Raw genomic sequence first — 20,404 nt, 5'->3', positions numbered from 1 at the left:
CTCCCCTAAGCTGCTTTTTGGTCCGGGTGATTTATCATAGCAACATAAATAAAACTAAGACAGACATGGACAGCGGACTACCGACAGGGACCTCACAGACCTGCCATATAAGGCAAAGGGCTTTGGTATCTGCCAAGGCTCTATGAGCTGGTCTCTCGGCTCGGGGTTTTCTGTGAAACATCGCCTTATCTCCCATGGTGGCTGTGAGGATTACATGACAAAAGATGGCAGTTTGTGATCTGCTCACCCTTTCAGAACAGGACCTTCCTCACCAGTATCCACGGACTCTGTTACTACTCCAACTACTGTCTCTTTAAATCACCAAAGAGATTTGAACCATTTAGTCGTTTTCTCGGCCTAGTATTATTTCAATGAATTAGAGTTTACAAGTATATTTAAGGGGGTTTGAAATAAAGGAGGGAACAGGTGTGGTGACACACACACTCCCCCCCCCTTTTTATTTTATTTAGTTTTTTTCAAGACAGGTTTCTCTGTGTAGCTTTGGAGCCTATCCTGGAACTCTCTCTGTAGACCAGGCTGGCCTCGAACTCACAGAGATCCGCCTGCCTCTGCCTCCCGAGTGCTGGGATTAAAGGCATGTGCCACCACCGCCCGGCTTACACACCCCTCAGCATTTGTAACACAGAAGTACACAGAGGCAGGCAGATCGCTGTGAGTTCAAAGTCAGTCTGGTCTACACAGGGAGTTCCAGGGCAGCCAGGACTGTATAGAGAGATCTCGTCTCAGATAGAGAGATAAATAAATGAATGAATAAAGAAATAAAGGAGGGCTGGAGAGATGGCTCAGAGGTTAAGAGCACTGACTGCTCTTCCAGAGGTCCTGAGTTCAATTCCCAGCAACCACATGGTGGCTCATGACCATCTATAATGAGATCTGGCGCCCTCTTCTGGCCTGCAGTCATACATGCTGTATACATTTAAAAAAAAAAGAACTTTGTATCTTTGGTTAATCACACAATTTCCCTCCCTCTTCAAACATTTGACTTTACATGTGTGGTGTTTTTCTGTGCATATGGGTGTTTTCACCTGCATGGATGTCAGAGCGTCACGGACTTGCAGTGCCTGTGGAGGCCAGAAGAGGGCATCGGTTCCCCGAGACTGAAGTTACAAAGGGTTGTAAACTACCATACGGGTATTGGGAATCGAACCCCAGTCCTCCGAAGAGCAGTCAGTGCTCTTAACTGCTAAGTCATCTCTCTAGTGACTCCGAGAAAAGTTCTCCTCTTAAAAACATTGGCTTGTCCCCTCCTTGGTGTTAGGAGTGACCACAGGGTTTCTTACGCACTAAGCAAATGCTCGATCATTCATCTGCTTACTTTCAAACATGCCTAATAGCTAAAAGGTGATCTTGAACTGTCTTTTTTTTAATTAAAAAATATTTCGATTTCTTTCAATTTTATGTGTATGAGTGTTTTGTCTGTATGCATATGTGCACCACATGAGTGCCTGGTTCCACAGAGGCCAGAGAGGGCATTGGATCCCCCTGGGATGGAGTTACAGATGGTTGTGGGCCACCATGTGGATGCTGGAAATTGAACCCAGGGTCTCTGCAAGATCAAAAAGTGCCCTTGACGGCTGAGCCATCTCCCGAGCCCTGACCTTGAACCCCTAATCCTCCCGTTTCTCCCTCCCGGGTACTGAGATTTCAGGTGTGCCCATGAACTCTGAAAAACAAGCCATGTATTTACAGAGGGAATGCTCCCAGCTAACAGTGGGCGGTTCTGCCGTCCAAAGCCGCCAGTACGTGCAACCTCAGACCAAGCAGCCAGGCCAGAAAAGAAGCTTCTGTTGATAGAGGGGGTCAGGGAACAGGCTAAGCAGGTTCACCCTCCTTCCAAGCCAGCCGCAAGGCAAACGTGAACAAAGAGAAAAGGCAGAAATGGATTCCACCGGTTTTCTGTTTCTGACCCTCCTTCTTTGTGCCTCCAGGTACCACGGAAAACACCGGAGGGGGCCTAACTGGAAGTTTTTCCTTGAGGGGGCTGCCAGAAGCCTGCCGGTGCGCCTCTATCATTCTCACAAAGTGGGCAAGCGCACAAGGAGCAAATATCACAAAGGCACCCTTTCCAAAGAATTGTGGAATTAATTTCGTTCTATTGCGAAAACAATCCTCGCCCCCACCCCTTCACTGGGACCCTTCTGGGTTAGACGTTCAGTCCCGAGCTAGCAGTCGCAAGGAAGCCGACGAGCCATGGCTCCAAACAGAAAAAGCCAAGCCCCATAAGGACCGCCCCAGGTCGAAGCACGGCTTACCGGACCCTTTCCTCTTCCATGCTTTGAACAGCCTGATCTCGGTAGAGGACCCCGAGAATGACCTCCCGTTCCAACTCCTTGAAGGACTCCAGGTCCACTTCATGCGCCATTTCCTCTCCCCGAGATGGACAGAAGAGATCCACCGTCCTGTGGAGACGCCGGAGTCCAGCTGCTTCCCTCGATCCTGCAGGAGCGAGGCCCTCTCTGGTTTCACCAGTGACCGTGTTTGACTTGGGACTCTCGCTTCCTTCCGAACTGGGTCATACTCCCTCCGAGAAACAAGCTCCGCGAGGCCGCCCCACGGCCACCCGAGGGGTGTTTTCACTGGGCTCTGCCTGATGAGACAAGAGCGTATCTTTTTCTGAGGTTTTGCCAGAGATTGTTATAAATGATGCATGGTTGCTGAGCAGATAATTTCTGTAAAGCGCGAGTGATCTCCACCCTGAGGAAGTTCACAAATAGCAAGGGGAGAGAAAACTTTCTCCAGAAAAAAAAAAAAAAAATTGTGTCCAGGTCAGCAGAAGCGACAAACAAAAGTCGAGCCTGTTTGAAGCCTTAAAACCTGTTGGAAAAGACAAAGAATAAACAAAACCAGCATTAGTGGCCCTGGCCCAGCACCTCTGTGGCATCACTTCTGAGGACACAGCTTTGCATTTTAGGCTGCGATTCAAACGTTATTAAAGAAGACATCTTTCCAACACTTCTTATAATTTCCACACTTGGATTTTCCTACCAAGAATGTTGGATCTTCAGCTGTGAGAGGACAAGGAGCCCGGTTTGATGTCCCGAGAGATGGGCAATGATTCTGTCACCACAAACATTAGAGTTCACCAATTCAGTTACAGGGACCCAGGTGGTCTAGCCTGCTGCACACCAGGCTATCTGGATGTGTGTATGATATTGCTCACTGCCCCTGGAGTGATGAACAAGACCATACAAGATCAGATCAAGCACAGAGAAAATGAGGCAACCAGCGGCGTGAAGGGTATGGTGTCCGAGCAACAAAACCTGGCAGACTACCTGGCGGCCAGTTTCTTTTAAAAGTAGACGACAAACCTGGTGGAACACATTTTACAACATGGAGGCCACAGAGTGGACTGTTTGCCTTGGAAGAAGGAGGGTCCAAGTGCAATCCCAGAACCCAAGGAGAAGTGCTGGGCACGGAGGAGGCTTGCTCTTCTAACCCAAGTGTTGGGGAGGCGGAGACAGGCAGATCCCTCCGGCTTGTTGCTCAGCAAACTTAGCCAAATGACTGGTTCCATGCCAGTCAAGGACCCTGTCTGTAAAAAAAAAACCAAACCAAGGTGTGTGGTCTGAGGGACAACAGCTGGAGTTGTCACCTGGCTTCTGTAAGTGTGTTCCTGCACACACAGGAGCAAATATACATCACACACACACACACACACACACACACACACACACACACACACACTAAAAACGTGGTGTGGTGGGGCTGTGGAGATGACTCAGTGGTTAAGAGCACTTAAATTGTTCCCAGCACCCACACTGGGTAACTCACAACTGCCTGTAACTCCAGCTCCAGGGAATCCAAAGCTTTCTTCCAGCTTCTGTGGGCATTCCCATGCACAAACACACACTCACACAGAATTAAAATAAAAGTAAAAAAAAATACTATGTTCAATGCATGAACATGTACCATGTTCATTTATCAATTATCGTCCACGCACATATAGTATGTGCTATCCCAGCCACACTCTTATCAAAACCATCACAAAAATACTGAACAAGGCAAGAATTTCCCATCTCAGAAATAATCTTATTGGGCATATATATATATATATATATTTATTTTTTTTTTTTTATGTATGTATATATATATGTATGTATATATATATGTATATATATGTTATATAATTGCTGACTGAAGCGTCTTTACTGAGCACATGGCAAACTTTACATCATCTTAATTGAAAATACATTAGAAGGAAGGACGGCCTCAGCTGTTGGCTATTATTTTTACAAGTATTGTCAAAACTCAAAAAAAAAAAATGTAACCAATTAGGGGAATGTGAGTAACTACAGCAACCTCAACTTATCAATTATTTATGTCCTGTAATAGCACCATGAGCATCATTAGGCATCAGGCCTTGTTTCTGTTTAGTTCAAGTCAAAAGATTCTGCATTCATCCATCTAGTAAGAACACATAGATGGTTCAAGCAGTATGCTTTCTGTAATGCCATTTTAATTTTCCAGCCTAGTGGATCCCTTAGTAATAAGGAGTCCTTTCAGTACTTCGGCAGCTACACCCCTTTTAAATTCATGAATGATAAGCAACAGACGCTATGGCATCCTTCTCTCTCAACAAATGCTCTTAACTCTTCTTCATCAGTAGTCTGGGGAGGTCTCTGTATCTCAATGCATAAAATAAAGTACATTGGGTTATAAAAGAAATTGATCACACGGAACTATTCAAAAATTGTTACATAGTAGTGTGTGTATTTATTAATACATGAGATAATTAAGGTCTGGCAGTTATTTAATGAGTAGCATAATGTCAAAGTGGCAATGATATAAACAATGCTTTGAGATATCTATGGAACATGGCGTCATAGGAAAATACTTGTGATTTCTATTGGGAACAAGGTTACAGGTTTGGCTGATTTTACCTTGGCTTTTTCTTATATTCATAATAGAAGAAAATGCTAAATTTTAGTTAAAGATTAGTGGAACTAGGGTCTGGAGAGGTTTCTCAGTGGTTAAGTGCTGTGGATATTGCTTTATATAAATAAAACACTGATGGCCAGTGACCAGGCACGAAGTAGGTTGCCAGGCAGGAAGTAGGTGGGACAAGGAGAGAGGAGAATTCTGGGAAGTGGAAGGCTGAGGAAGGAGACACTGCAGCCACCGCCAGGAGAAGCAGCAAGTAAAGACGCCGGTTAGCCACCAGTCACGTGGCAAGGTATAGATTTATAGAAATGGGTTAATTTAAGATAAAAGAACAGTTAGCAAGAAGCCTGCCACGGCCATACAGTTTATAAGTGATATAAGCGTCTGAGTGATTATTTTATACGTGGATTGTGGGACTGCGGGGCTTGGGGAACCTGGAGAGAAGCCCTCCAGCAAGAGTTAAGAGCACTGACTGCTCCTCCAGATGACCAGAGTTGGATTCCAACACCCACATTATGACTTACAGCTAATCCCAGGGGATCCAACACCCTCTTCTGACCTCTGAGGGTGCACACAAGTGGTGTGCAAATATACCCATACACTATAGAAAACAAAACAAAACACATTTTTCAAAAAGATTAAAGAAAATAAAGATATGCTTCCCCTAGACCAAGTTTATGGGCCTTGTAGGCTGAGGACTGTGGCCTGTGTTTGTTGGGTTCTCCAGTGTAAGATGAAGTTAACGTAACAATTGTGGGGGTTCCATGGACTGGAAAAGTTAGAGGTCTGAAAAGAGGCTGCTTGGCCTCAGGCCCCTAGTAAAGTACCCTTAGGTACCTTATCTTAGGGTTTCTATTGCTGTGAAGAGACACCATGGCTATGGAAACTCTTAGAAAGGAAAACATTTAATTGGGCTGGCTTGCTTACAGTTCACAGGTTCAGTCCATTATCATTATGGCTGGGAGCATCGTGATGTGCAGGCAGATGTGGTGCTGAAGTAGCTGAGAGTACTACATCTTGCAGGCCACAGGAAGTGGTCTGAGACACTGGGTGGTATCCTGAGCACAGGAAACCTCAAAGCCCGCCCCTACAGTGACACACTTCCTCTAACAAGGCCACACCCACTCCAACAAAGCCACACCTCCTAATAGTGCCACTCCCTATGAGATTATGGCGGCCAATTACATTCAAGCTACCACATTCCAAAGAGGTTGGTACCAGGGACTGGGGTAGATCTGACCATGTTTTTGTTTGGAGTAATACGGACTTTGGGACTGTGGAATAGAAACGCTGTTGAAAGTGCTGCTTAATGGACCAGACTAATAGGAGCAGGGAAGACAGTGGTACTGAGGGTGATTTGAACTGTCAGGGGCTCACTCAGAGGTTTCAGAGGAGATGACTTTTAGTATGTTGCCTAGAAATCATTCTCGTGATATTTTGGTGAAGAATGTGACTACTTTTTGCCCTTGTCCAAAGAGTCCGCCTGAGGCTGAAGTGAGGAGTTTTAGATTAATTCTCTTGGCAGAGGAAATCTCAAACAAGCTAGTATAGACTCTGTGGTGTGGTTATTAGTGTTAACTCTGATGAAGATTTATAATGAAAAGGAGAGAGCTGAGCAAGGAAAAATATTTGAAGAGAAAAAGAGCACCGGAAAGTGGAATGGAGCTAAACCCTGTGTTCAAGGAGATAAACAGATTAAGAAATGGAACAAATGTAGTAGTGACCTCAGGGCAAGATCTCACCCAGTTAAGTTTCCAACTTGTGAAAAGGAACTGAAGAAAATTAAAGAAAAGCTTAGAGCTGGATATAGTGGTGCACGCCTTTAATCCCAGCCTGCTCTGGAGATCCAGTTTCAGGACTGCCAAGCTTAGGCAGTGAAGGACAGAAAGCTGGTGAAGGGGTAACTGAACAAGGGGACCATGTTCCAGCCCCAGCAAGCGGCAGAACTTGGCAGCTTCAACCATGTGGTTCTGGCTTTAGAGTCAAGGACAGAAGAAAGGAGTTGTATAATCTTCCTCCATGACTAAGGAAAGTCCCTGAGGCCAGGCATGTGTCAGGGGTGTCCCTGAATGGAGGCCCAGAGAGGCCATTGGGTGAAGCTGTGAAGTTGAAGCCTGGATTGACTTGGAGATCCCAAGATGTTGGAGATGCCAGGGCTGTGGGATTCCTGCTGAGGAGAGCTGCTAACAGGGAGTGGAACCTGCCCAAGAGAAAGAAGTGTGCTGCAGTCAACAAAGCTGAACAGAGTTGGAGATCTGAAGAGAGCTTTGACATCAGACATGGAGTTGCAGAGGCTGGAGTTTGCCCAGCTGGTTTTCAGTCTTGCTTTGGTCCAGTATTTCTTCACTATGCTCCCTTCCCTGTGTTTTGGAACGGTAATGTATATCCTGTGCCATTATATATTGGAAGTGTGTCATCTGTTTTTTTATTTTTATTTTATAGGAGGTTACAGTTAAGAGATTGCATCAATCTCAGAAGAAACTTTGGACTTTAAAACATTGTTGAGACTGTGATAGATTATGGGGACTTTTGAAATTGGACTAAATGAATTTTGAATTATGTTATTGTTACAAGTTTATGGGGGCCTGGGAGTAGAATGTGGTAGTTTTGATTGTACTTGGCCCCATAATCTCATAGGGAGTGGCACTATTAGGAGGTGCGGCTTCATTGGAGTGGGTGTGGCCTTGTTGGAGAAGTCTTCACTGTGGGGATGGGCTTTGAGGTTTCCTATGCTCAAGATACCACCCAGTCTCTCAGACCATTTCCTGTTGTCTGTAAGATGTAGGACTCTCAGCTGCTTCTCCAGCACCACATCTGCCTGCATGCTGCCATGCTCCTCGCCATGATGATAATGGACTGAACCTCTGAAACTGTAAGCGAGCCAAACCCAATTAAATGTTTTCCTTGATAAGAGTTGCCATGGTCATGGTGTCTCTTCATAGCAACAGAAACCCAAACTAAGACATATCTGTTCTGGAAAGGCTTCCTGCCCAGGCAGCAGGAAACAGGACAAGGACTCCATACTCTGGAGCAGCCACCTAGCATGTCTCTGTGCCATAGCCTTGGGTCCCCTTGTTCCCATTTTCCAGATGGACAAGTGAACTAGCAGATCTCCGTTACAGAGCTCTGAGTCTCCACAGAAAGGAAATTAATAGAAAAGATTGTGGTGGTGGCTGGGAGATGGCTCAGTCCATAAAGTGTTTGCCTTGCAAGCATGAAGTCCCAGGTTCAATCTTCGGCATTCACGTTAAAAACCCGATACAGTGGGACAGCTTGTAAATGCAACACTGGGAGGTAGGCAGGACAAGTGAGCTGGCTTAGCCTCATCAGCAAGACCCAGGTCCCAGTGAGGGACCCTGACTCAAAAGAAAAAGAGACGGAACCTGAGGAACAGCAGCTGAGGATGGCCTCTGGCTTTCACACGCACAAATAAGTGACTTGGAGACTTAATATCAATTATAAGTGCTGGGTCAATAGCTCAGGCTTGTTACTAGCTAGCTCTTACATTTAAATTAACCCATATTTCTTATCTATGCTTTGCCATGTGGCTCAAGGCTTGTTACCTCATTTTCTATCCATCCTGCTTCCTCGGTGGCAGCTGGCTGGTGTCCCCCTGACTCTGTCCTTCTTCCCATCATTCTCCTCAATTGGTTGTCCCGCCTGTAATTCCTGCCTGGCTCCCACCAATCAGCGTTTTATTAAACCAATTTGAGTGGCAAATCTCTACAGTGTGCTAGAGAATTATTCCACGGCATTCTCTGGCTTGGGTCTCCAGCTTCTCAGTAAAGCAGGGCCTCAGTGAGTGCAGTCTTGGAAGGATAGCAACAGGGTTTCCACAGGAGGAGCCCATGGGTCCCCAGTGCTCACTCAATGGGTGTGTTTTAGGAATACAACTATTTACAAAACACTACTCTATTCCATCCCCATTCTGGGCCGGCATCAAGAAGTGGGAAGTACCCTGTCTCAGAAGAAGGCGAACTCTGGCTCCCCCTTGTGGCAGAAGAGTGGGGTGCATCTACAAGACCTAGTCATCATTATTGAGTATTATGGATCATCTTCCAAGAGTCAGGCACTATTCTGGGTGCCTCCATTTGCTATGTATACCATTCCTATGATGGGGTTATAACAAAAGCCAGAGAGATGTCAACAGCAAGGAAAAAGGAACTTCTACCAGGAAGCTAGGATGAAACAACCACTGCCCTCAGCATCAAATAGACTTCTGACCTTCTTGTCACCAAGGCAACACAGGACAATGCAGGAAAGCCAGAGGGTGCATACAGTTCTAACAATCGAAAGAAATGCAGAAGGGCATCCTCAGGCCGTGGCGCGCTGAGACAGCTGATCATGTCAACAGTGGTTTGAGAGCAGATGAGGAACTATGAGCCACATTTCATTATTATACAAACTCAAAGCTGAGGATGTAACACAAACTTTTAATTCATTGAGAGGATTTCAAACATAGGCCACATGGCTTTCTGGTATTCCCAGAAGACACCGAGACAATGGGCGGCTAACTCCAGCTGTGAGCATTCCAAATCCATGTCCCTGCGGTTAGTCTCGACTCTTGGGGTGGGGGGGGATTGGATCCCAACTTTTCTATACATTCAGTCAAATGGCAGACTTTATTTTCATTTTGTAGAATTTTAGTATGTCAGGTACTTGGTCAGCAGAGAAAGTAAGTAAAGCCTTGTTGTTTGTCGTTATTATTATTATTTTTTTTACCTTAGAGGGCTGTCCTGCCCAGATTTATGACAACTTGATACCAGCTATCTGGAGGGAGGGAACCTCAACTGAGAAAATGCCTCCATAAGATCTGGCTGTAGGGAATTTTCTTAATTAGTGATTGAAGGGGAAGGGCCCAGCCCACTGCGGGTAAGGCCATCCCTGGGCTGGTCCTGAGTTCTATACAGCTGAGCAAGCCAGTAAGCAGCGCCCCTCCATGGCCTCTGCATCAGCTCCTGCCTCCAGGATCCTGCCCTGTTTGAGTTCCTGTCCTGGCTTCCTTCATGGACTTCTTCCTTCATGGACTGCCATGTAGAAGTGTAAGCCAGAAAAAAATACCAACTTGCTTTTTTAGTCACGGTATTTCATCGCAGCAATGGAAACCCAAACTGAAACAAAAGTCCACTTCAAGAGAAAAAAACAAAAAACAAAACCCGCTTTCAGTATAGTGACACCAAAGGTCATCTCAAGGTCGTTTGTGACAAGAGTTGATAGGAGGCAGGGATTGGTGGTGCACACTGACCCTTTAGCACCTCCGAGTCACGTGCTCAGGGTCAGGACAAACTACACACCAAGACCAGCGTCAGCAAATAAAAGGGACTAGAACAGAAGGCCAGGGGATGTCTGTTCTTTGGTTGCTGAAGCCTCTTCATAGTGCCACGCTGACAGGCTGGGCGGCTTTGGACATTCTGTTCACTGATTGACCACTACAGGCCTTCCCTGGGGCCAGTCCCACACTGGTTTAGAGATGTGTGGCTGTTTCTGTTACTATCCTGGTGAAGAGCTGTGCTGAAATCCCATACATGTGTTGACTGTCTTCTGGTGTCTGGTGACCTACTTAGAGGGTGAGAACACAACCTGGGTGGGAATTAACTCTCAGAAACACCAGAGATGTGTTGCATACTCTGGATTTTCAAGGAAAGCAGCTACTGTGCAAACTGGAGGAAAAGAAAATTTTGACCATCATCTACCGTCTCAGAAAGGTGTCACTGCTTACAGCATTTGAGTCGATAACATGATAGGCCAGCGACAGTGGACCTGTGCAGATACCACCATCCACAGATATCTGGTTACCTCCTCTGGCAGCTGCTGTTCTTTTTATAGAGAACGTCATGTCTCATCATTACAACTTATGTCTCTTTATCATGGCCATGGCATTGTGTATTATTACTGTTATAATCATGGCGTGTATCTGTCAGTTATGCTGTGCATGTATTAACTTCAGGATAGAAAATGAGGCACAAAGCAGTTCCTAGAACAACCACTGAATCCTATCGGTCGAAGAACCACTGAACTAGGGTAAGGACCCATCATTGCCCAGATCACTTCTAAGCTAAATATATCACTCTCTTGTCCATTTTCCAATTGGCCACTGATTTATAGGAGCTTGGAGCATAGAAAAATAGAGTACTGGTTGGTTACTGTTGGGGACTTATAAACTGTTTTCGAGTTTATTTGATTGTGAACTAAATTCTGTCCGATTTCTGGGTTATAATGGAGTGTGTAGTTGCTCTTTCAATGTAAATCATTGAAATGACATCAGCTGTGTGTCTCCAGTCCCCTTGAACTTTCTCTTGCCTAGGTTGGCACTGGATTCTTGGGAGTCATTTACCAGTGTGGAGGTAATTCTACAGCATAATTCCTCCGCCAAGTCACTCAGAACCGACGCCTGCCGGGACAGCGGCATGCTCCTGAAATCGCCTCTATCTGGGAGGCTGAGGCAGGGGACTGCAAGCTCCAGGCCTGCCAGGGGAACCTCAGTGAGATCTGTCTAGAAAATAAGAAGGTGGGCTGGGAACACAGTTGTGTGTAACACACTTGCCTAGGATGCACAAGATCCCAGCTTAATCACTGGTGGAAAAAAAAAAAAAAACCAAAAAAACGTTTATTGAAACTATTCCTGGTTGATAGTATACTTTCTCACAACAATTTCTTTATCTGAAACATTGCTAATAAAATTATTCCTAGTCAGACAGGACTTCTGCTAGACAGAGGTAATTAGAAAGATGCATAGGCCCACAGTGGACACCAACACTTACAGTTCTAACAAGATAAAGAACATTGTTACAGCCGGGCGGTGGTGGTGCATGCCTTTAATCCCAGCACCCGGGAGGCAGAGCCAGGTGGATCTCTGTGAGTTCGAGGCCAGCCTGGTCTACAGAGTGAGATCCAGGACAGGCACCAAAACTATACAGAGAAACCCTGTCTCAAAAAACAAAACAAAACAAACAAATAAACAAAAAAGAACATAGTTACAAATTTGATTTCTGGTCATGTGTACTACATTGGGGTTTTTCATGTATTTTTTAAAATATGCACAAAACAGGGCGTTACTTTAATCCAGCATTAGCAGACACGATTCTGTGAGTTGAGAGCTTCTACCAATGAGTCAGAAAAGCAAACTACACAGAGAAATCTCAAAACAAAAAAAAAAAAAAAAATACGCACAAAACAAACATACTTCTCTTAGATGCTTTCCATTTTTGTTATGTTTTGGAATAGAACAAGAGGGAAAAGTAGTCCTGTGAAAATCAGCTTGCATGCTCTTCTCACTAGCCTGTGCACCACACAGGGCGGGTCTGCCATCCTCAATAACCCTGAGAATGCTTCCTGCACCCCAACTGAACTCACTTAAAACCATTCACACGAGGCCAGGAAGATGGTTCAGGGGATCAAGCACTTTGCAAGTGTGAGGACCTGAGCTTGGAGTCTCAGAGCCCAAGCAAAAGCTGAACAGCACTCTATAGTGAGATGGGCAGAGTCAGAAGAGTCCCCCAGAAACTTACCGACATTGAGACCCCCCTCAGACAAGCTGGAGAGTGAAGACTGTACTGTGACCTCCATATGTACACTGTAGCATGAATGGTCTCCCTTTCTACCCTACCCCTGGAACCACAGACTAGTCCCTGAACCCATCACATTCTCTTCTAGTTCCACATAATTTCTCACCTTTTCCTTCCTGCCAACTCATTTACTCTGAGCAACTGAAGGCAATTAGAGGCTGTTGTCCTGTAAGTGGTCCTATTCTGTCCCTCGGCAATTTATGCAGCTTCACTCACCCAGGACTTAGTATCCTTACGCACAAATTAGAGTGAAGGCCAGCCCACTTCCTAGGCCAGTGGCCAGTGGTGTGCTGATACCCACAGAGAGCTCCCAGCACTGTGGAGGGCAGGCAGGCGGTGCCAGCTGATATTAGTAACAGTACTTGGAAGAGGACCCACACTACTGTTGTGCGCTGGCTAGATTTACATCAACTTGACACAAGCTATAGTCATCGTCATCCGAAAGGAGTTACCTCAATTGAGAAAATTCCTCCCTAAGATCAGGCTATAGAACATTTTTTTTTTTTTTGGTTTTTCGTGACAGGGTTTCTCTGTGTAGCTTTGCGCCTTTCCTGGAACTCACTTGGTAGCCGAGGCTGCTCGAACTCACAGAGATCCGCCTGGCTCTGCCTCCCGAGTGCTGGGATTAAAGGAGTGCGCCACCACCGCCCGGATGAACATTTTCTTAATTAGTGATTGATGAGGGAGGGACCAGACCACGGTGGGTGGGGCCATCCCTGGGCTGGTGGTCCTGGGTTCTATAAGAAAGCAGTCTGAGCAAGCCACGGGGAGCAAGCCAGTAAGCAGCGCCCCTCCATGGCCTCTGCCTCAGCTCCTGCCTCCAGGTCCCTGTTTGAGCTCCTGTCCTGGCTTCCTTCACTCATGAACAGCAATATCGAAAGTGTAAGCCAAATAAACCCTTTCTTCCCCAACTTTCTTTTTGATCATGGTGCTTCCTCCCAGCCCTAGAACACTGCTTAAGACATGTTGTTAATCTTCAAAGGGCCATACGAAGTGCTGCACGCTTCAGTCACTTTCTCCTTACTTCCAGTCAGAATCCATCACCCTTCCTTCACCCTTAACCCCTCTCTACTCTGTGCATTTCTTCATGGTGCCTTCAGTTTCATTTTGTGTTGGGGTGTTTCCCTCTAATGAGGATCTCAGGTTGCATCAGGAGCTCCCCAGGGCCTGGCTTGAACTGAGACACCCTGTCATGACCTGAGGGTTTACTAAACCGGAAGCAGGAAGTGGCCGAAGCAGGAGGGAGCCAGTGGAGGAAGAAATGCATACAGAAAGCGGTAGTTTCAGAACTCGGAAGCACACAGGCGAACCTGAGTCATTTCTGAACCAACACTAGAAATCGTCATAGGCATAGAAGTGATCCCGTGCGGACAGTCACAGTGTCACAGCGTAAACCCGAGACCTCTCAGACCCACTTTCTAGGATGTCTATAATCTCCTTTGTTCAGGAAGGCTGAAGCAGGAAAGGAAGCCATTTCTCTAGGACTGTGGGGCGCAGGGCACCGTGTGCTGGGGGTGTTCCCTCAGTGGGTGCCTGGAAGCACAGACAGCGCCCACCCTGCATATAGTGTCTTTTCTATCGTATCTACAGTAAAGATTCAGGTACAAATAGACGTAAGGGATTAACGATAAGTAACACTGAAGTTATCGTAATAAGCTGTTCTACCTCTGTTCCCTTGATGAGGACCCTGAAAAAAAACAGCATAGGAAGAGAGGGGTTTATTTGGCTTACACTCTCAGGGTGCAGTCCAGCATGAGGGGACGTCAAAGCAGAAACTCACAGCCTCAGAGGGAAATGGATGGATATACGTTTTGCCTGCTCATACGCAACTTGTTTTTTGTTTTTGTTTTTGTTTTAAATACAGCTCAGGGTCCAGTCAATGAAATGGCACCATCCACACCAAGGTGGGTCCTTCCACATGAATAAAACAATAAGGTCAGAGCATGGTGGTGCAGGCCTTTAATCCCAGCACCAGGAGGCAGATGCTGGTATATTTCTGAGTTCAAGGCTAACCTGGTCTACAAAGCAAGCTTTGGGCCAGTCAAGTCTACATAGTGAGACCTTGTCTCAAAAATCCAATAAAATAAATAATCAGTCACTCACAGGCCAACCTGACTTGGATAATTTCTTAGACTCACTTTTTCCAGGTTGTGGCAGATTGACAGTAAAAAACCAACCATCATGTATGCCGTAACAAGTTATTTAAAACGTGAAATGAGTCAGGTGGTGGTGGCATACACTTTTAATTGCAGCAGTTGGGAGGCAGAGGCAGGCGCATCTCTGAGTTCAAGGGCAGCCTGGTCTATAGAGCAAATTCCAGGATAGCCTGGGCTACATAGAGAAACCCCATTTCAAAAAATCAAAACCAACCAACCAACCAAACACGTGAGAAGCTTGCTTCTAGAATCAGCTGTTTTGTATTTTTGAATTGTGGTTGTCCCAGAGTAACTAAAAATGTGAAGGATAAAACCGTGGGTCAGTGAGTCAACCGTATTCCTCTTTTGTCTGTGTGTGTGCATACTGGATCCAGGGGCGGGGCGGGCTGCAGCGCCCGGTCTGCTCACCGGGAGTGGTGGAGTCTTGCAGCAGCATAGTTTTACTGACCTTCCGAGTGTCAGGCACAGGTAAGGAATTGAGAACACAAAACTGAGTCAGACCCAAGCTGTATTCAAGAAGCCAGAAAAACAACATGTAAACTAACCAATCACAGCACAGGAGGATTGCAAACTAACCAATCACAGCACAGGAGGATTGCAAAGACAGCACAGGAAGATTGCAGCACAGCACAGCAGAGGAGATTGCAAACTAACCAATCACAGCACAGGAGGAGATCACAGCACAGAAGGATTGCAAACTAACCAATCACAGCACAGGAGGATTGCAAACCAACCAATCACAGCACAGGAAGATTGAAAACTAACCAATCACAGCACAGGATGATTGCAAACTAACCAATCACAGCACAGGAGGTTGCTCAAACTAACAGGAACCACTTCAGAGGAGGATGCTGGAAAAAAGAGCATGCACTAATAGATACGGGGAGGGAAGGAAGGCTGGAAGATCCAGGGAGGGCTGACCAGGACACAGAGGTGGCGTCTATGGTGGGAAAAGCCACACAGTTGTAAAGAGAGACCTCATTTAGGACGGCAGCCTGTTCGGGCTTGTTTCTGTTGCTATGATAAAATATCCCAGCAAAGGCAGCTTACAGGAGAAAAGGGTTGATTTCATCTTACAGTTCCAAGTTCACTGTGGGGAAGTCAAGGCAGCAACTTCAAACAGCTGGTCACATGACATCCATAGACAAGAGCAGAAAGAACGAATGCATGCAAGTTCGCTTGTTTGATTTGTTTTTTTGGACTCAGCTCCATATCCCCATTTTTATACAGTTCAGGATCCCCCACATCCTCCCCCATCTGGGGATGCTGCCACCCACTCCAGTTAACCTCATTAAGAGAATTCCTCACAGACACGCCCACAGCCCACCACAGTGTGGACAATCCCTCACGGAGACTCTTCCCAGCGAACTCTAGGTTGGGTCAAGTTGACAAAGCTCACCGTCACACAGTTCCATCACACCGTCCCCTCTGGGCTTGTAGCCATCTACACTCTATGACCTTTGCCCGGGGACAATAGCACCCAACACAGAACTTCTCAAACCTTGTCTCTGCGATTGACACATGCCTGCATTCATCATTCATCCTCGATATGGACACACAAAACAACGACTGTGGCTGTCCTGGGCCCAACAGCCAACCTTGACTTTGGCATTGAGAGCTGGCAAGGGGTCAAGTACTGGAAAGGAGGGCGGGCTGAGGAACAAGAGGATGAGGGGGAGTGTTCCTTGTTTGCAGGCAGGCCCTAGTCTTAATCTCCTGATGTGTGCTCTTTGAGCTGGCAGCCACTGAACCAAAGGAAACAGATGCCAGGGCTGTGTTGGGCAACCTGACGACAGCAGCGTGTGTGCCTGAGAACACACTGTCCTGCCTGCCCAGCTCTCTCACAGCCTGCAAGCCACAGCCCTCCAGTGACGCAGCTCGGGTTCTTTGGGGGCTGCACCGAGGCCCAGCAGCTTCGCCACAGCCATTTGCTTGAGAACCTTCTCAGCTTCAATGGGAGGCCACATTTCTGCCTCCAACGCAAAGGAAAAGCTGAGTGACTGAGCAGATCTTGACATTGCCCCTGAGAAGTCACCTTCTCTATGTTTCTTGTGTAGCTTCTTAGTGGAGGTTTTTTGACGGCCACAAAGAACACAGACCATCTAAAGGCAGATGCTCAATAAAGAACAAGTATTATCTCTAGTTCCGGCCCAAACTGGGCTCCCATTCACAGGCTTTCAAGATTTTTCAGAGATGAGCATTATCAGAAAGGGAGCTATGTGCTGGAAAAGATGATCTCTCATCATTAATCAGCAGTGGGTTTTCTGGGGAGCCAAGGCTCCATTCCTGTTTTATATTCATTTTTACAGTTTCTACAAGTTGGGTCAGCCCCAGGTCCCTTAGAAGATAACACACGGAGATGCAAGCTCGTGCATAAAGCCCCAGAAGTCTTTCCCAGTGCGGCAGCACCGTGGCTCTTCTGTAGGAATCCTGGGCATGGATCCTCATTTGGGTGGATCCTCTCCACCCAGCTCTCCTCTGTACCTCCCAGGCTCTTGTAGAATCAGAGTAAAGGAAACAGAAAGCCACGATTTTCAGTTTAGACTTGACCTCTTCACATAGTCAAAGAAGAGAAAACTAACACAGCGATGTTGCCGTAGCTACCCCTGACAACTGCCACTATGGTTTGTGTTGTTCAGAAAGCCACTGTTTATCCTACTCGCTCTGGACCAGGCGGTTTGGTGTGTATGTTATACGCTAACGGTCACTGTGGCAATCCGAAGTCAGCACACCTGCTCCACAGGTTTGGAGAGGGAGGCAGGGCACTTGGTAATTTCCCCGAAGTCACACTGGGACTTAGGTCTGCTCAACTCGGAAACCCAATTCTTTGTTTGGACACGAAAGTTAAGAAGTTATAATCTTCAATTATCTTAGCTGAATAATTTTTCCTCTATCAACTCTAATGTCAATCAATCTGTAAGATCTAATACACAGTTTCCTTTGACAATCTATGTCTTACCAAAGTATCTGTTTGCATTTGAAGGAAGCTCAAAATTAAGAACAATTTAAGGGCCTGGTGGTCCACATCTTTAATCCTAGTTCTCAGGAATCAGAGGCAGGTGGATCTCTGTGAGTTTCAGGCTAGCCTGGTCTATATACAATGAGTTTAAGGCCAGCCTGGTCTATATAGTGAGCTCAGGCCAGTCAGCTCTACATAGTGAGAACCTGTCAAGATATATAGAGAGGTGGGATTTAAATAGATCCTGGGTAACTGAATTTCTTTAGTGTAAACTTATATTTATCTTTCGCCTCCAAACTAGAGGTCAGGGTTGATGAAAGCACTCTAAATCAGTGAAGATGATTGAGGACAAAACAATAAGATGTACACATGAGACCTCACAAGCCAAAGAAGCCAGATGACAGTCCATGGCCTACACCAAATGGCTGTGGGATGCTGTTTTGTGTTTTGTTCTTTAAATCTTAAGCTCCTTTCTCCATACCCTTTAAACTACCATTACATTTTCGGTGTCCCCATTCAGTACAATGGCAAGGCATGCTGACTCTCCACGACTTTGCTAATTCCCGCTTTAAGAGGCTCTAACAACTGCAGTGTTCGCCTGACCCACTCGAGAAACCATGAGCTCCCAGGCAGACATGGAAGCGTCATCCTACCTTCATCTGGAAGGCGCCCTGATGAGGAAGTCAGTCCTTCAATCTCTGACCTGTGTCTCCTTCCTTCCTGCTAGGCACGGGCTGAGGCGGATGATTCAAATGGCTATCCCAAGTGTGTCTGTGGCTAATCCCATGTCACCAAGGACCCAGACAATGGAGACACCCTAATGCCACGCCAAGGAGCTTGCAGGAGCATTTTACACTGCAAGCCAGAGCAGAGACAAGTCACTTCAGTGGAATGTCTTGTCCTTCCCCAACACGCCCACCAGAGCCCAGTGTGTTTCCTGTGTGTGACTTCAGATGTGTGACTAGAGACACCGCAAAGAACAGCTTCTCACAGACAGACACGGGCATTTCAGGGGTATTTTTTTTTTTTTTTTTTTGAGGTTAGCTAACATGCACACAGAACAGTATGCAAATCATAAGCAAACTCGTCATGTTCTGAGTGGCTGTCCCCTCCCAAACTTGTTCAAACGTAACTGCCACAGCATTAGGGTATCAATGGTATGTAGAGGAAGCCACAAGGTCGCTACTCTAGGGACTAAATTAACAGCAGTATCTTGGGAGTGGATCCATTAATTCATGAGTGGGCTCCTTCTAAGAAAATTAGTTTGGGTTATCTCTCCTCCCCACCCGACCTGCGCCCCTCCCCCCTCCATCTCCCCTTCTACTCTGAGATGCCTTTCCCCACATGGCAGCCTACAGGTCTGTGTCCTGAATGCTTTAAAAGGACACAAGTCATATTTGTTTAGGGTCCACACATAGGACTTCATTTTATCTTAATTAAACCTCTTTAAAGGTCCTGTCTCCAAATAAAGTCACATTCCGGGGTATGAATGAATTTTGGGGTGGGTAACATAACTCATATCACAGCAGGATACATTAAGAAAATATTAGGCCAGGTGGTGGTGGCGCACGCCTTTAATCCCAGCACTGGGGAGGCAGAGGCAGGCAGATCTCTGTGAGTTCAAGGCAGCTGGGCTACCAAGTGAGTCCCAGGAAAGGCGCAAAGCTACACAAGAAACCCTGTCTCGAAAAACCGAAAAAAAAAAAAAAAAAAAAGAAAAAGAAAATATTAGAAATTCATTTTTAGTTTTGTTGTTTTTTTAGATTCTCCTTGCTTAATAGCCCAGGCTGGCCTCCTGTCTCCGGCTCCCAAGTGCTGGTTAAGGGAGTGTGTCACCCACACCTGGCTTATTTCTATTCATTTAAAATTTTTATTTATTTGTAAAGCAGAGATGGGAAGATTGGGTTTTATTGTTTATTTTTAAAGATCTTATTCTTACTTTTATTCATGTATCTGCGTGAGTGTATGCTGTCCGCTGAGGCCAGAAGAGGGCTTCTGCTCCCTTGGAGAGGGAGTTTCAGGTGGATGAGCGTGGCCCCACGTGGGTGCTGGGAATCAGGCTCCTCTAGAAGAGCAGGAGTGCTCTTAACTGCTGACTAATCTCTCTTAATAGCCAGCAACTGAGAAAAGACTGAAGAGAAGAAAAAGAACACACTTTTCTGAGCCAGGACCCAGAGGAGCAGGCAGACCCAGATTAACCTCGTGGAGGCTCAGCTCCTAGGGACTGAAGTTGTTTTCTATGATACCCGTTCTTTTAAAAAAAATAAAATAGCCATTCTGACGCAGGTGAGATGGAATCTCCATGTGGTTTTGATTTGTACTTTCCTGATGGCAAGGATCTTGAGCATTTTCTTGGTGTATTTACTTGCTGTGGGGAGACATCACCTTTTCAGAAGTATCTGTTCATTCATTTGCCCACTTATCAATTGGTGATTGGGGGTTGGTGTTCAATTTTTTAGGTTCTTTATATACTTTAGATAGCAATCCCTGTCAGATGTGTAATTCACAAAAATTTCTCCCATTCTGTGGGCTCTCTTTCCTCTGAGCATTTTCTTTGATGTACAGTAGCTTTTCAATGTTATGCGAAATTTTAATTTAATTTCCTGAACTATTGGAATCCTTTCCAGAAGTCTTTCCCCTGTGCCTGTTTCTTAAAGTGTTTCTCCTGAGTTTTCCTCAGTAGTTTCAGATCTTACATGAAGGCCTTTGATCCATTTTTCAAAGTGAGTTTTACATGGGATGAGTGATATGGATCTAGTTTTGTTCTTCTACACACGGATATCCGGTTTTCCCAGGACCAGTTATTAAAGAGATTGTCTTCT

At 45.9% G+C, this 20,404-nt stretch overlaps 1 protein-coding gene across 1 annotated transcript in view; it reads right to left on the bottom strand.

The window, feature by feature from the left end:
• The window catches only part of Sytl3 (synaptotagmin like 3), a 75,944-nt gene extending 57,440 nt beyond the window's left edge, over positions 1-18,504 (bottom strand). The window contains exons 1-2 of the mRNA XM_028860316.2: positions 18,236-18,504; positions 2,274-2,835 (exon numbers count right to left, since the gene is read on the bottom strand). Coding sequence (XP_028716149.1) covers positions 2,274-2,383 — 110 coding nt within the window. The 5' untranslated portion in view covers positions 2,384-2,835; positions 18,236-18,504. The remainder of the gene's footprint in view (positions 1-2,273; positions 2,836-18,235) is intronic.
• Positions 18,505-20,404: the final 1,900 nt, after the last annotated feature.

Source organism: Peromyscus leucopus, chromosome 8a (genome assembly GCF_004664715.2).
Source record: "Peromyscus leucopus breed LL Stock chromosome 8a, UCI_PerLeu_2.1, whole genome shotgun sequence".
Lineage (NCBI taxonomy): Eukaryota > Metazoa > Chordata > Mammalia > Rodentia > Cricetidae > Peromyscus > Peromyscus leucopus.
The sequence above is the reverse complement of the archived record's forward strand: the minus strand, read 5'-3'. Positions and strand labels throughout refer to the sequence as shown.